Source organism: Plasmopara halstedii, assembly GCF_900000015.1.
Source record: "Plasmopara halstedii genome assembly, contig: Scaffold_3124, whole genome shotgun sequence".
Lineage (NCBI taxonomy): Eukaryota > Oomycota > Peronosporomycetes > Peronosporales > Peronosporaceae > Plasmopara > Plasmopara halstedii.
In genome coordinates, this window is record NW_020190027.1 from 56,666 (window position 1) to 73,696 (window position 17,031).

General features: G+C 44.6%; 5 protein-coding genes across 5 annotated transcripts; 3 read left to right on the forward strand and 2 right to left on the reverse strand.

The window, feature by feature from the left end:
* Nucleotides 1-77: 77 nt before the first annotated feature.
* On the reverse strand, nt 78-2,503 carry PHALS_08069 (Zinc finger, TAZ-type; the record flags this gene model as incomplete). Its single annotated transcript, XM_024721643.1, has 3 exons — nt 78-1,704; nt 1,781-1,943; nt 1,999-2,503. The coding sequence occupies 3 exons, from the start codon at nt 2,501-2,503 to the stop codon at nt 78-80; spliced, it is 2,295 nt and encodes a 764-aa protein (XP_024586722.1).
* Nucleotides 2,504-8,037: 5,534 nt separating this feature from the next.
* Nucleotides 8,038-8,292, forward strand: PHALS_08070 (uncharacterized protein; the record flags this gene model as incomplete). Its single annotated transcript, XM_024721644.1, has 2 exons — nt 8,038-8,064; nt 8,137-8,292. The coding sequence occupies 2 exons, from the start codon at nt 8,038-8,040 to the stop codon at nt 8,290-8,292; spliced, it is 183 nt and encodes a 60-aa protein (XP_024586723.1).
* A 2,922-nt stretch (nt 8,293-11,214) lies between these two features.
* On the forward strand, nt 11,215-12,016 carry PHALS_08071 (Transcription factor CBF/NF-Y/archaeal histone; the record flags this gene model as incomplete). Its single annotated transcript, XM_024721646.1, has 5 exons — nt 11,215-11,238; nt 11,321-11,393; nt 11,461-11,548; nt 11,618-11,752; nt 11,809-12,016. 5 exons carry the CDS (start codon nt 11,215-11,217, stop codon nt 12,014-12,016), a joined length of 528 nt encoding a protein of 175 aa, XP_024586724.1.
* A 144-nt stretch (nt 12,017-12,160) lies between these two features.
* PHALS_08072 (aspartate kinase) lies at nt 12,161-13,939 on the reverse strand (the record flags this gene model as incomplete). The annotated part of the gene is made up of 1 exon (XM_024721647.1): nt 12,161-13,939. The coding sequence occupies one exon, from the start codon at nt 13,937-13,939 to the stop codon at nt 12,161-12,163; it is 1,779 nt and encodes a 592-aa protein (XP_024586725.1).
* A 1,496-nt stretch (nt 13,940-15,435) lies between these two features.
* PHALS_08073 (uncharacterized protein) lies at nt 15,436-16,815 on the forward strand (the record flags this gene model as incomplete). Its single annotated transcript, XM_024721648.1, has 2 exons — nt 15,436-15,722; nt 16,395-16,815. 2 exons carry the CDS (start codon nt 15,436-15,438, stop codon nt 16,813-16,815), a joined length of 708 nt encoding a protein of 235 aa, XP_024586726.1.
* Nucleotides 16,816-17,031: the final 216 nt, after the last annotated feature.

Here is a 17,031-nt window from a genome sequence, read left to right on the forward strand (position 1 = left end):
ACACGACTATAGAATGTGAATGATTTATACGAAGTATCAAGTTTTACTGACAATAAATTAACATTTCAGATGACACTTCAGAACTTTGGCAGCGTAGTAGACTGCTGAGTACCCACTGGTGACGACATTGTTAGTGTGGAAGCTTGTAAAGACGGATTTATAACCATATCTGTCTGATGTGCAGCAGCTTGTTGCGCATGAAAGGCACCATATCCAGCCACCGAAAAGTCTAGCAGGTAGGGAGGAAGCTGTGAAGCAGAATCTGGAAAGCTACCACTAGAGTTGTTCAAATTGGCCCAATTGAAGACCTGAATATTAAGATGGAGTTCTCGTTCCATTTCTCCTAACACAATAGCTCGAGCGTCAGAGCGAAGATCGTCCAAACTACGCAATCGCGTCTTCTTTTGCATATGCTGCAACAAGTCCTGACCAGCAGCAGCCGTCACGCGCTTTTCAATACGAGATTTGATCTCTGCGCGAAACAGCGAAGAAGTCTGCTCCAGATAAAGCGATAATGAGTGCCCAAGATGAGGGGGTAATGGACCTGTCAGTCCAATTGGATTTGAAGCTGTTGGAAGCGGATTGGGCTGAATAGGCACGTGCTTTGTGGCACCAGGAGTTGAGTACCTTGACGGCGAATGAGTTGCTGGTGAGCTATTTATTGGTGGACATATGACCATCGGCACAAGAGGTGGTGTGTCGATTTGCGGGGATGGTGACGGTGTGGAGCTTGACGTGTGGATAGTCGAGTTCCCGTTGTTTTTGCTGCTGCTTAATAATTGATGAGAATAGTCAATCTCCAGCAGGTTCCAGCACACCGTACATGACCGTCCGTGCATACTACCTTTGCTGTTACATGAGCCATAATGAAGCAGCATTGCCTTGGCATCATTACAGATTGGCTTGCACTTTCCAACCACAAGTTCACATTCAAGGCAATGGTTTAGAACACGTTGCATCACGCTACAACCTGCAATTTCACACCCTTTTTCACATTGAGCAGCGTGCAGTAAAAGCCACAACGATCCCGCCGTCTCTGGCGCCTTTGTCGGCGAGAACAATGGCGATTGCATCAAGTAATTGTATTCATAAGACGACAATGATGATCCAGCATCCGAGTTCTGAACTGAATGCACCAATATCTGGTGAAGTCGCGTACGCATTGGAACACAACCCGACGGGAGCTTTTCTGCTGGAGGCGTTGAAGTAGTATCTATAGTGACCGGTCTTGTAGCACCTTGTAAAGGTTCAGGGAAGTACGGTAGATCAGTCGCTGTGCCTTTGACTTCGGTGAAGGGGTTGCTCTGCTTCTTTGTTTCACTCGGCGATGATGTTTGTCTAGAGTGCTGGGGAGAAAGTTCCGGCGAAGGCTGGGATTCAATTGAGTTTGTCACACTCGGAGACTCGAAATTACGAATAGCATCAAAAAGATTTGCTTGCTCATTGTCCGACAGAAACATGTCCAGCTCTGACACAAATTCAGCTTCCGCCGACCCAAAAGCAGAACCAGCGCGATTATCGACACTCGCTGACTGGATCGCAGGCTGTTGATGAGAAGGATGCCGCCTCTTGTGAATGCGCTGCTGATAATCTTCAACAGTAGCGCTCGGAGTGGATTTATACATGTTTGAAGGCCAATCGAGGTTATTTGTCGGAAGCGTATTAAAGTCATCAATATAGAATCCAGCGTCGCTATCTATTGGTCTGTTTTGAATATATACATGGATAGATGCTTAGTTGTAGGCACAATAATCACAATCAATAAGTAAATACCACACACTCTTGAAGAAGCTGATCCGGTGAAGGATTCATGTTCATCGCACCGTCATTGTTCTCAGTCAAATCAGCGCTTACAGAATCTGATACCGGCGTCGAGGAGTCGAAAGACTTGTGACGTTGCAGCTTCATCCATCGCTCGCTTCCTTTCTTCCTTTTGCTAGTGACTACATTTATCACAATGTTAGCGCAAAGTGCGACCTTAAGTTATATGACACATACTGTTCGTGGGGTATTCCGTTTCCATACTAGATAAATTCGTATATGATTGCGAGCTTTGTATTCCGCGTCTAACTCCAGGCATCTGCTGCTGCATAAGCATATATGGCTGGCCCACAATTTGCTGGTGTGGGAAGTGACGACGTGATTGATTTTGATACTCTTGCTGAAACTGCAGCAACATATTGTAGTTTTTATTGCTTGGAAATGGTGTGTCAACGACAGATCCCATGGTATCCAGTAGTGGCTCATGCGAGCTAATAGGGAGGGGTATGAGTACATTTCCACTCGCTTCGCCACTCAAGTAAGCATCATATAATCCAGAAAATGATGGACACGATGCTGAGGACGTGAGTCCTGGTGCGCTCTGACTGTTATTGTTTATAAGGTTGGCGGTGCCGTGCTGAGATCGCTCGCCATCCAACGGTTCAAGGTTAATAGATTGAATCATCTCTGTGTCTGGCCACTCGCCAATTTGATTCTGCGGCTCTTCAGGCCAGGACATCATGGCCAATGAGGAATGTGTGGATCAGGAAATAGAGGCGACAAGAAGTGCCCAACCTTCGTTTCTGAAGTTAAGGAATGGCATGGAAGCGTATGTGAGAGCATTTGCACAGAAACTGGACACACATGATGACCCATCTGACTACCGGTAGTACAATAAGCTATTCGTCTCCAAACTTTTGCATGTGAATTAGCTGGATCTATTATGGATACAAAGCATTTTATGCCAAGGCTGCTTCTTCGTAAGCATCCACTTATGTTTTTCGCGGCGTTTTTGGTCATGATGACACTAGTTTGCTTTGAATTCTAGGCAAAAAAATCTCATCTTTTGAGAGAAGATATTGTGGCAAATGATGAGTTTGTAGATTTCTTGTATGAGGTCCTCGTCTCAAACGGCATGCCAGTCCAATTACAATACTAAAAAAATTCTAGCTAAAAAGCTTACCCTTTTTATACAGAAGCTTAACTGCATACTTTTTAATTTGTGTTTCATAAAGTCCATTATGCATGCGAAAGAATGGGGATTCATTTGACATGCAAGTAGTATGTATCCAGTATGCAGCTTTCGTTCCGAATGCTCATGTAACATTAACAACGAGTTTGAGCTGGTGTCATCGACTTCGATGAGTTTGATAAATTAAACAAGAGGTTTCCCATGCTGCTGTTTCCTTGCTTTCGACTTCAGAATCGTATGCAGAAAGCCACACTTGGTGACAGTCATTGCTTGCAAATTTCTTTACGAACTCTTTTAATTATTACTCCATAATCCATTCTGAACTAGTCTAGCCTGTTTATTAGAAGTCGAAATATAAATCAAAATTAGTTAATTTGTTAGTAGCTAAAATGTGTTGTTTCAAATCATAGTGTGTCAATTATAAGAATTTGATTTGGTTCTTAATTTTTTATGCGTTAAGATAAGATTGTAGCGTAATGGCAGGTTACAGATCCAACATGGCTATTTATAAACATTGTTGTAGGTGTAGCTGAGATTCACCGACATTACAGTAGGTAAACTTGATATGAGATTGTTACGATCATGCGTTCAGCCATAGTCTAGCTACTTTACAGAATCAGCACAGACCATGACTTAACTATCATTTTGGCACACGTATGGCTTAACGCTACGCCTGCCCGAACCAGTGTGGTGAGCGTATGTATCTAGTAACAGTCTAAATAGAGTCAATTCTAGTTCAATGTACTCCTGGAACAATCGAGTAAAATGTCAGCATTAAAAACCTGAGAGGCAATCGGTTCCGCTCCTGGTAGGAGCGCGCAGGCTTTGAAAGTCAAAGCTTCCACCGTGCATAGGACATAGCAACACCGTTGCACTTGGTAGTACTTGTTGTCAATTCCACGACAAAGTTGTAAAAGCATGTTTCCTCTGGGAGGAGAATACATAAAATGTCTGATCACCAGACCCCTGGACAGATGGACCAACTTAATAAGCGTGTGTCAATCTTAGGTCCGGACGGGACCATAGAATCGGCTATCAACGGGCAGGGGCGCCCCGACCGAGCGTCATGGCCTTTTTGGGCCGGCACAAAGCAAATCCCTCCCTTTAGATGAAGACGGTTGGTATGGTCTTGAATAAGGTCTTGCTATAACAAGGTCAAAACGCGTAGAGCTTGCGATCTCCAAAATAGAAGGTTGAGTGCAAGAATGGGCACTTGAATGCAATACCTTTAGTTTAAGAGGCGTTCTCAACGTGGGGGTTTTGGAGCGGCAGCCAAATAATGTGTTCACACTGTTTAAGTTATTTGCGTTTTATGATCTTGCAATTTGCCAAAGGAGTCGAAATCTGGCAAATTTTCTCCAGGGGCTCAAAGCTCTAATTATAGCACTTCGTCTTACCACCAGAGGCGGTAATGATGACCTGGGCATTCTGTGAGACTCGCACCGATATCTTCTACCCTCAAGGAAGCAGTGGGCGTCATATTGAAGACTAAGTACAACATCTGCACCGCTAGGGCCGGATGGGGCGCTGGAAATGTAAGCTATCCAACCGCGGTAGAGGCGATGGACCTCAGCCGATTCGAGGGAGAGAATCGAGATCTCTTAGCTGCTGGGCAACTTTTTGGTACTCTCAATTGCTTCATCTGTGGGAGTACAAATCATCTGCGCCTCGTACGCCCATTTTGCTCTCGGCTGAAAGGTGCAAAGGGTCGGGCTCCCACGCAAAGTCGTCTGACAACCCCTCTTGTAGAAATGTCTAGTCTTTGTAGTTTGTTTGCATCATCTGAGAGAGATCTGGATTTTGTACCTCAAGTACGTTGTGGTCAAAAGCATTATGCCCTCAAGGGTTAAGTATCACTTGAGCGATGGAACTCGTAGTCCAGGGGTGTTGATTGTTGAGACCATCGCTTTGGCGTTGTGGGACCGTGAAATGACTTGATGACTTAAAGAGCGTCGTAAAATTACGTACGAGATGCGACTAGACGGCAGGCGGACGCATTGACGATGCTGAATACGAAATCTGACCGTCATGGGACGGGGGCACAAATGAAGTGTCGTAGGTTTTGTTAGACGTATAAGTGAGATTTGACAGTCTACCCCTGGATCTGGTGTCGAGACACTGATTCTGTATAGCTGTCACCAGCCATGGATCGACTGGACGTCGAAAATGCTAGGTGTCACGCATTTCTCTCCAGGTGAAGCTATGGTATTTCTTGTTCCCATCTCTGTGAGGAAGTAGAAGTTTCTACGAAGCTTCTATAGATTTTGTGCAGAACATGAGACTGTCAATAATTGATGGCAATGTTATTGCTTGGTGCCTTGAGATAAGCTTGAAAGGCATTAGCGACGGAGAAGGCGAAAAGCAATTGTACATCGTGGTCTTCAGAGTGTAGACGGAGAAGGACAAGCGCATTTTGTGGTCCCTAGAGTGTATCCTCGGCGAGCCAATACACAACAGCTGTGAGCAATAATACTTTAGCCGACTTGGCTTGCCAGTAGCCATTGTTAGGATCTAGATTCGCTCTTACAGCGATTTTTTGTGTAATGTGTTCAAAGAGCTAGACACCACTCCACCGTTGGCCACCCGCTGATAGATGGTCAGTCGGAATGCAGAGATTGCGTTACAGAAGCTATTTGTCAAAACTCTTGCACAGAGCTGCCTGGGTGCTACGACAAATTGCTTCCACCTATTGAGTCTGCGTTGATTGATGCAGTGCATGTTTCTGTAGACACTATACCCATTGAAAGTTACGGTGCGGACAACTCTGCGTGTCATCGTCACTGCCTCGAAGTGTCTCCGGCTTTTGATTGGGGGCTGTCGACACGATTCAACCCGCCAATTTCAGTCCGGCTACACATCGTGGAAGACTCACAATTTTTATCCAGCGAGATCAGGTGTCATACGAGTGTGCGCAACACTATCGCCGAGGGCAGATGTGCAGAAGTAACATGGAGATATTGGAGGTAGAAGATACAAACGTGGTTCTGTAGTAGGTCAAAAACAAATTCAGAATGCAATTAACTTTTGTCCATTGAAAAAGTTAACAGTCAGACTAAATGCAATCACTCTGCATCAAGCCGTTCACAGCTGTAGCAAAAAGATGAGGTTACAATTTGAGCGCCTCGATGAGAAAGCAAATTCATTCTATGATTTAAGTAGGCGACTCAATCCATATCACGCTTCTAGGTAGCCGGGTGTGAAGCTATCTGTTAAAGACATAGCAGCAAGTCTATCATCCCTTGTACCTGAGTACGGCTACACGGATGAAGAGCACCCGGATGGTTTAACATCCCAAGCGCTTATTCTGTGGTTTGAAGCAATCACCCCGAATGTGGAAACAGATCATCGACAAGTTTATACTCAAGCTGGGGTACAAGAAGTGTGAGGTCAACCACTGCATCTACGTCAAAAGAAATGAACACGACAGATCTTGTGGCTTTTTTTGTTGCCGATCTGGTGATTGCAAGCAACAATAATGGTTACTCAAGTCAACAAAGAACGAGTTCAGGGATCGATTTGATATGACGAATGTGGTCCCCTCGGCGTTGAGATCGTAAACGATGAATCTGCTGGAAGTGTTTCGATTCGTCAGACCAAGTGTGTCAATGAAATTTTGAAGAAGTTCAGCATGGAAAACAGCGATCCGGTCTGAATCGCTCAAGATCTACGACTCAATTCGTCCAAGACTACGTGTGCAGGCGACTGCAAGCACGAATAGACCATAATCACCATATCGCAATGCCGTCGGCTGCATCACGTACCCGATGGTTGCGACTAGGCTGGACCTTGCCATTGCAGTAGGATTTCTTAGACAGTTTGCGGCAGAACATTGTGAAGCATGTTTCGATACACTCAATGCACCAATACCTTTGGCATAAAATTTCAAGCAACACGTAAAGACGGACTTAAAGGCTATTTGGATGCGGATTGGGCTGGTGACATCGAGGCTTGACGCAGTAATTGGCTAAACGTTTATAATGAACGGCAGATGCCAAGTCTTGAAAAGCAAAAAAACGACGACGGTAGCGCTGCCATCGACAGAGGCGGAGTACAGCTTTAACAAAAGCAACTCAAGAAGCGATGTGGCTCAAAGTGTTTCTTTGTGAGCTCGGCGAGATGAAAGACGAGGATCCGGTCAAGATTTTTAAAGACAATCAAGGCACTATTGCACTGGCCAAGAATCACAAGTTTCACCAACAAACCAAGCACATCGACATCCGCTACCACTTTGTGCGTGGGAAAGTCGAAGGTGGTCAAGTGATAATGCAGTACTGATCTACTAAAGACATGAAGGCTGACATGATGACCAAGCCAATCACCACGGTCCAGTTTAGATTTCTTCGTAAAATGCTGGATATTCAAGCACCAAGTACTGCCGAGTCGAGTGGAAATGTTGTTGAAGACGCCCTCGTCGTTTGCCATAGAAGCGTTTTGACGAGCAGCCGTCAACCAAGCGATATTAATTTTACCGGTGTGAACAGGCTGATTGCGCATGATGCAGTTTCGTGAAGTATCCAGCAAAGAGGCTATACACAAGCGCATCAATAGTACATAGTTCCAGTAAAGAATCCAGTAGAATATTGGGTAGAACATTCTAGATAGGCTTAGAGATAGCAAAGCGAACTAAGGACCTTGAATATATTTACTTTGTATTTTGCCGTCTAGTGCTCAAGTGCCTTTTCATCACTTCTGAGGTGTTGGATCAGATACTGTTTGCCGAGCAACTTTAAGACGCTCATTAGGCTTTTTATACCCACGTACAGAAGCATATATGGGCTTTACCGTAGTGCAGCAAGCAACATCAGCTGAGCTATTTCACGACGTGATCAAGTCTGCAAAATTCATTGCAACGCTTGCACTCCTTGTCGGGCGAGCTGATCTCCCTGGGCTATCTCTAGCTCATTGACTAAGAAGTGAGTCTACTAATGGGATGCGCAACACTTTCCATTTAACTCCGAAGTTACAACGTCATTTTGCCAAAAAAAAAATTTTACTTTAAAAATTTTTCTGCTTTACATTTTAAATTTGTTTATTGGCAAGAAAATAGAAAGATCTGTTGAAATACTTTATGGTGCTAAATCACCATGGGAACCAGTATCAAAGTGCAAAATGTGTCTAGTAAAAGAGGCGGGGTGTAGGGAATGCGTCTTCCTCAGTAAGCTGTGATGTCATATGTTTATCAGCGATGGCGGAAGTGTCAGGTGAGTCGCAACGACCACATCCAATACCTCGTCAATTTCGGTCGTCGGCGGAAAGAGTGCTTTTTTGGACGCAAGTTCATGTATGAAGGAAAGAAACTTCCGATGCGAAGAGCAGGCACAGTGGGGTGCAAGATTTGATATGAAACTTCATTGTGGGAAGCTCAATTATGCAAAAAGTCACAATGTTACAAAATAATGTAAGCTCTCATGCCCTCTCAACTTGTTGGAGAAGGTGTGACGGAGTACGCACTGAACTATTGTGTACGTACTCATATGGCGTTGTGCAATTGTGCAAAAACACATAACACACTTTTGTAGTACTGGATGCAACCTCAAAATACCAGGATTTTTAGAACATGATTGACAACCTAGGTCATGCAACGCGCAACGATTTTGAAATGAGTAATTGCGGATCTCTCCCAATGACCCGCTTTGTATTAAGTCTGGAGCCCAAAAAAATCTACAGCTTCATTGTTGTGACAATGCTTGCTTGGCTATCATTCCCCCAAATTTCAGTTGTTGATCTGGTGAAGTTATCATTAAGCGCCGCAACGTCGCCCCGGTGTAGCGTAGATATGAGGTGCTTCGCTATTCAAGCGTTAGATGGAAAAATGCAATGTTAATTGATTGGTCCCTGCTTCGCAAAACTAAGTCTAGCTTCTAAGTTCATTTCTTCATGTCATGTCGTTTGCTGTTACCAAGAGTCTGTCGTCTACTGTTACAAATATTCGGTCGTCTGCTCTTACTGAATCTTCTAAAGTGTGATTATTTGGCTATGACTTACTTAAGTCAGTTTGGAATTGTCACATCGGCTCCATTCATGACGCGACCATTACAATGAAGGGACAGCTACCATTTTTAAGTGGCCAGAAAAATAGGGACATATGGCAATCGTATACCAGATCGTGCATTGGTCCACTTTCAGAATGTAACGATCAGAAAGAAAGTTGCCATTATGGCGGTTGGTCTGCATCGCCAGCATAAGATCAAAAATCTTTATTCACCGCGATGAAGGACATGATTTTCGACAGGCTCATGGATTCGCGACTCTGAAGGACTAAAGAATGTGGATAGCCAGCATGGATCCGCAGCCAATACCCCTATTGCCGACAACTGCGCGACATAAAGACCATCTGCCGCGTCACATTACTTGCCCGAAAACTTCACTGAGCACTACGGGTTGTTCTTCTCCACAAATCGATCTCATGATTTTTATGGACGGCGTCATCATGTATTAAGCTGTTGCACAGATGATGTTTTTGATTGAGCATTTGCCACGCATATTTTTTTAACGTTTTGGATGGACGAGACGGCTGTGTGAATTGTAGATGGTTGGACTCTGACTGTAGATATGGCTGGCGCTCGGCACGCTGTAGGTTTCCCAACAAGGTTCGCATCGATATTTATTACGGTGACGATTGAGGCGAGGTGTGCACGTATCAAGTGCAGACTCCATGTGCTGCCCCCTATCGCCAAAATTGCTAAAAGTGTGAAAATTGGTGTAAAAAATGTGAATACGTGGCGATTCTTTGCGTGCTGTCCCTGGCGGTCGTACACCTTGTGAACAAGCCAATGAAAGCGATAGTCAAGATCATCCCATATGCCAAAACTTAAGCCGCAAACTAGAATGATCAAGTGGCGTAAACAAAATTCGGCATCACTAGACCTCCGCCAACTATGAGCGGGTACTTGTTCGTGGGCAAAAACGAATAGTGAAAGCGCGCTGAACGCGACCGACGGTGCTTAACTATGACTGACCCCAAAAAGTGGTTCATGCTCTGTTCGGCAACCACTACGACAAGGAATCGAGTTGCGATGCGGATTGTGTGGATTGATCCAATTGTCACGGAAATGCTTGAAGATGGGTTCGGCGGGTTTTGTATTATTGTACACATGCCTACCGTGAATAAACAAAAGACTATCCACACCATCCACATTCTTATTTTACCCCTCATCATACCCCGGGGAAATAATATCCACGCACAACGCCTACAATCTATCAGGACTCAGTCACGCGATAACAAATTCGATTTGAGGGAGTCACACTGTCTTTGCAGCGGGGCTGCCGTAGTTTAGCGCTTGAGGAAGCGTAATTTAGGTCACCGACCTTTCCTTCTTTACAAGAACCAATACGAGTGTAGCGGATCGCAATCCGCTACCTCCAAGAGTAGCTAGCACCTTAACTTAGGCTAATAGACTTTTTGGTTTAAATTTAAAACTGATTTTTATTTATTTTTATCTGCGGCAAAGCCGCCTAATTTTAAAGTTCAGATTTTCCTGAGTATATATAGTAAAATCTAAATACATGCATAACTACTGGCTACCTAGCCAAATACCGTATTCTTGTTTGGGTGCAGTCACACCATGCCGATCTCGTGTGACACACACCCCTGTTACCAGGGTACTCATAAGCCCGTTACAGTCTTGGTGTTTCATGATGTTGTTACTTTCTTAGGCACCGTCTATTGTGGGCCAGACGAACTGATCCGAATTCGTGATTGACTTGGATCCCACCCAGTTCGAGAACCATCTGATCACTATAATATTATTTTGTCCAGTTATTTCGAGCCTGATATGATACGTTTGAACAGAAGACCGGAGTTTGGGAGATCTATTTCGACCATACAAAGGTGTTGATAACACAAGTTTGTGTAATCGCTTTTTGCTTAGAGGAAGTTTAGCTGCTGCAACAGGAATATTTTGTATATATGTTTAGATCGACTTATCCTCCATATTTGTCACTCTTGAAAACAGTTAAATCTAAGAAGGAAGTTTCTGTGGAGGCTTTTTGTGCTGCTTCTTGGCATCGTACACACCTATCTTCCGTGTGTATCCGACGCGGACTTTCAAACTTTCTCTGTGCGAGACGCCCGGCAACCTGACCATTGGTGACACATGCGGTTTTTCAACCTGTAATATTTGTAGCATTACTCATAGATTAAAGAGGCCAAAAAAAAAATAACACTGCGTGTCTATTTCTTATGTTTGTAGACACTATTTAATGAAAAGCAGAAAAGTAACTTGATAAAGTCTTGTCATATTCGCTTCATTATTGTCGGGATGAAGCAGCGCGATATGTTCAAGGTAACACTACTATGTTTGTCATGAATATTGAGAACATCTGATAATTCGATCGAATCGAATTGTTTGCACTGCGATATCCCAGAGTCGTGTGAAGCGACTACTCAAGGAGCAGAAAGACATGGGTCAAGTGACTGAAGCCGCAGCGGTCACTTGCTGTAGGTAACCAAAAAACGTAGCCGCTGATATGAAAACGAATTGAGTGACGGTTTCGATTTAATGCAGCCTCGATCTTGAAGGTTTTCGTAAGGGATATAGCGACTAAAATGCAGAACCACAAAGTGGAAGGAGGTGGTTTGACACCAGTTGAACTGTGAGTTTGACATTGTTGTCTTGTTTTTTATATATGTGCTTATTAGAAGATGTGTATTTTGTGAAACAGAAAGAAAAGTATACTGGCAAGTAGCGAACTCAGTTTCCTGCACGAAAAGGTGGTAGCTATTGATGAGAACAATGCAAAATACCACAAACGTGCTCGTAGAAGCCAAAAACGGAACTTGAAGACAACTGCCAAGAAGTGAGTAGCTTGGATGGGGTGCTTTGATTGCTGCTATTGACACTTGGTGTGTCTAGATCGACTACATCAGCTGCCAAAAGTCTAAAAAAACCGCGAACATTGAAGACGAAGAAGACTACCGAAAGAGAAACGGTGTTAGAGCAAATACTTGGCAAAGGATCGATACGTGATGGCGTCGGAGGTGATGATGGCAGCTCAGCTCGAAAGTGCACTTTGGATATTGAGGAGGATGAAAACTACGACGAGAGCGATAGCGATGAGTGATAAGTTTTGAAAATAAGGTTGTTGGTGTATGCATTCTATTGCCTCACAAACGGCTACTTCATGACCAACCAATAGCAGTCGATGGCCTTGATTTACATGATCCACATGTAATTAGATGCTTCACAGATTCAACGTTGAATTAGCTTACGTCTGCGCATCATTAAGCAATGACTGCCACGTGGGGCCGAACAACAAGTCACGCGAAGGCGATCGACGAAATGTTGACTGCTGGAGAGCAGTAACGACTGGCCCAGGAATTGTTGGTAGTACTCCAGCAATTGTCTCGCTGGTAGAAGTAGTTGGGTGAGGAGAACGAGGAGGGAGAGCTCTTGAAGGCTTTCCATCTACAGCTACGACCTTTGCTGAGGACACATTATTGTCGCCGGGAAAAAAGAAGCTGTGCATGCGGGCGACGACCTCGTCGGCCTCTTTCTGCTGAAGTACAAACGACAGGTTCAAATCTTCGGCAGATTCACTAAGCAGCAGTACATCGTAATTTTCAAGCACACTAAATACACAACCAAGCTCTGCCAACGCCTTACGCAGTCGGCGGCCGACAATTGAAACCACCGAGCAGTCTTCGAATACCCGCACTTTCGAGTGCTCATTCAAAGCTTCCAGCAATTGGTTAAATGGTGCACCTTGAATTCCACCAGGAATGTGGTCCAGCGTGACTGTCACGGAGAATTGTGAGGTTGCGATCAAATCCACTGAAATTCCGCAAGTTTCAAACGGAGCAAACACCTTGGCCAGAAAGCCTGAAGTTCCGCACATGTCAAAAGCGGTAATACTTAGCGTTGTCATGTTCTGGCGCTTGACCACGGCAAGAATCTTGGGACTTCCGTGCTGTGCCTTATCTGCATCGGTAGCAGGATGAATTACAGTCTTTTCGCCTTTGGGATCGTTTGTATTTCGAATCTCTAATGGTATCCCTCCCCACTGTACTGGATTGATGCAACGAGGATGCAGCACTTTGGCACCCATAGCAGCCAGCTCTTGTGCTTCACGGTAGTCAAGATTTTTAATCAAACGTGCGTCAGGTACAAAGCGCGGATCTGTTGTAAACATGCCGTGCACGTCGGTCCAGATTTCGTACTTCAGAGCACCTAGCAAAGAGGCGAAAAGCGAACCCGACGTATCGCTTCCTCCGCGTCCGAGCACACATGTCGCTCCTGTGCTTGTGCTGGCAATAAAACCTTGTGTCAGTACTACACGCTTCCCGTTAGCCGCAACTTCAGCTTGTTCTCGATCCAGTCGGGGAAGAACCTCTGCCTGCAGATACTTGTCCTCTTCAGATTTGGCACTTGCGTTGTCACTGACCAGCAGCTCTCTTGCATCCACTCGCTCGACGTCAGTGAGACCATAGTGGTCTAAAATACATTTCCCTAAGTGAGTCGACAGCAATTCTCCAAATGCTAGTACACGTGCTTGAATCCTAGGCGATGCTTCTTCTGTAAGTCGAATGCCTTCCAGCATGCGGACGAGATTCTTCAGCTCCTCCACAAGTGGATGTAGCGTCTTAGGCAGTAAAAAATTAATGGGAGACCTTGAAAACGACGATCCATCTAAATCTTGGCTGAATATGCTGTCCAGCCAGAGGTGCTGCCATCGATTGTACAATTCTGCACTGTCTTCTATACCCTCAAGCGTTGGCAAAAGTCCTACCTCGTATGCCAGCGAAAAGTGTTGAAGTGCTATGCTGGTGGTTAACTCCATGTGGCTGCTGCCGCGTTCACTGGCTAGCGCTAATGCTTGAGTAAGTTTGTTTGTGATTTGGGATAAAGCTGAGATTGTGACCCACACGCGTGAAGATGACGAAGACTCTAGGTGCGAGCGGATCTGGTTGCAAATACAACGCCAGCGCTCAGCAGTTGATACGCTTGTGCCGCCAAACTTGAGCACTACCCAAGACGACAAGACCATCGATATTTGTATATTTCTGACAAGAATGGAAACGCGGAATGAAGCGCATTGCTCATCCAGTGATACAATTTTTGCAGTTAATAGAATTACACAAGTTCTGGTACTTTTATTTAAAAAATTGCAAAATAATGACACCTCATCTTTCATATTCGTGTTTTGGCAAAAACTGTACATACATTTCTGCTATGAATAAGATTAGCCTCGCGTTGAGAGCAATGTTAGGTTCTACTACGTGTTACTCAATGTTCCAGTTCGCTCCACTTCCCAACCTGCATGAAAAGTAGAACGACACACGGCGTTTCACGAACGATATAAGAGTAAAAGATTGGCTTTTTAAGAGGATATGATTTAAAAAAGCTTAAATAATAATTTCGTACCCATAAGGTCGCGAAACAATACCAAAGCCCGAACAATTTGTTACAAAGGTGTAGTCATAACAGTTTCGTACGTACTATCTGACTAGCTCTTGATATCTTGGGCCCGCGCATACATAGTACCATTTTAATTTGGATACATGTGATAAGCTATAGTTTTTATTAATAAATATTTCAAAAAAAATATTTCATCTTTTGCCCAATTAAAGCAGTTGGCAATAGCATTCGCGACGAATAGTGGCTTATGATATATCTTCTGATGCATTGATAACTTTAGAATAACAGCTGGGTACATGTATTGTTGAAAAAGGGTAAATTTAGTAATATTTCTGAACAGCAGTATGCCAGCCCAATAGTCTGATGTGAAATATGGCATTTAACAGCTTTTTATTGATTTACCAGTAAAAATATTCCAGAACAGTTCAAGATATTTCTTATTAGAAAATTGTAATAGGAGAGGTTAATATTTTGCGCTCATAAGTTACACGAAATGCGAAAGTAGTTCTAATAAGAATATGAGCCCTGGCTGCTCGAATCGATGTAAATCGTCACTGCACCGCCGTGCACATAGCTTTCACCAACGTCATGGCGACTTGTATTAAAATGATGTAACATATAATCGTACTTCACACGTTATCCTATCCTTGATTCGCCATCGCCTGCCCATATGAGGCCGTATTTCTTGATAATGTATGACAATAAGAGCACATTAGAAACATAAATCAAATCAAGTGTAATGAACAGGCCAGTGACATCACTTGTTTTGTTAAATGGACAGACTGCCATACACGATGGAAACTCCAATTTTGATTTCTAAACAACCAAGCGCCGACCGCATTGCGGGACAAAACTTTATGGTGGGTCCAGCTCACTCCACTACCGTTTTAAGTTGGGATTTCCTTTCGTGACTAGAATTCGTGTGCATCAACCAAAAATGTAAAATCAAACTTTGAAAACGTGTGCATTGTGAGCCTTATCAACAACTGTAATTGTATTTCTTCGGTTCACATAATTAAAGTTAATAATATCAGCTATTGGCTGCATTGTAACGGTATGATATTTATATCATGACATAGTTGTGAACTGTAACTTATCCACTTCCAGCGGGGGCGACCACGAGGCATGGATCAAGAAGTTGACAGCTGCAGCGACACGAGTGTTCGAGTCAACGACCTGCGTCCAATGATCCCTCTGGAGAAGGAAGCGTTAGCGGCATGGGTACGAGGCACTCTTGTGCTGGAAGAGCCTCCAGGCTTCATCCAAGCGACCCACAGTAAGGCAATGAGAGCCTCATTTCTGCAGTTCTTTGAGCAGAATCTGCAAGGAAGACTCGCAGCGACAATCCCTCCGGAGGTTTTCATAGCCAATCACACCGCCGAGACTACCCTGCTCATAGAACTACGGATGGCGTTCGACCAGGGGCACATCAAGGCGGGAGAACTAGCCAGAACCCTAATTCGAATGATTTAAAACCCCGGCACTCGTCGAGTCAAATTCTTCCTTCCGGAAAAAGCGACTACGGACGCATGGCACGGCAAGACAATCAGGTTCAAGCACGTCCAACCTTAAGCTCATTGATCCGGACATACTAGCGAAAGATGATCTGCCGACGGATGAGACTTCAACTAAGAAGAGGAAGAACCATGCACTGAACTACCAGACTGGGGTGCTAACTCACGACCTGACCGCCTTCGAAGTGATGCAAATCATCGCCACAATCGCGAGACAGACCCTGGCTGAATCCAAGGCCTACAATTCTAATTACTTTCTGGTGATCTTCAAATCCGAGAATTGCCCACCACAACTGAAGAATGTCACCCACATTTCGGCTGGCAAGTCCTCTATCTTCATTCACCACGTCATGTTCTATCAACGCATCCCATGCTTTGCTTGTTATGACATCAACCATTCCGACACGGTATGTCATAACGCTGGGAAGAAAATGAAGAAGTACCATTGAGACTTCTCGCATAACTTAGCCCGAGCGGATCCGATCAGACCAATGAAGTTGAAACATATGGCCTTGGAAGAGCGTTTCGAGCACATCACGGACTCAGCTGAGAGGCTGACTACAATGATAGGGAAGTTGAAGACCTTTTCGACAAAAGAACCACTCTTGGAACAGACCGAGGCTGGGGAAAAGAAAGTGACGACCACCAGACAGACCGAAGAGACAAGCGCAAAGCAAAGCAAAGCACCACGGTCAAACAAGCGACCAAGGCAGGGTCAAAGTCGGATGGCTGGCACAACTCAGTAGGCGGGAAAATCAACTTCGGCAGAGCGAGCTACAACGCGACTCAGCAGCAACGAGAGCGATCAGCATCGCTGGGCGCCAAGCCGAAGACACAATCCAGTAGTAAGCCACACTCGAGTCAATCTACGGGCAACAATCCAGCCATGGGTAAGAACGATGATAGCAGAGCTACGAAGGCGTCATTGGACAGCAACGGCAAGCCGAAGAGTGGAAAGGCATTTAAGACAGAAGAAAGTGGAAGAGCGTAAGAAGCAGGAAGATCTTGTGAATGTGATGAGGTACGGATCTTTGGTTGATGATAAGGTGAACGAAGGCGAGAAGGGACCGGTCACTGACTCCGTAGTCGACGAGACTCTGCCCGCCAAAATAGTGGAAGCCAAAACGACAGCTAAACGCCTAGCAAAGAAGGCTAAAGAAAAAGCCGAGGAAGCCGCAGCTGGGTTTGTCGCGACAGCAGGAGCCGT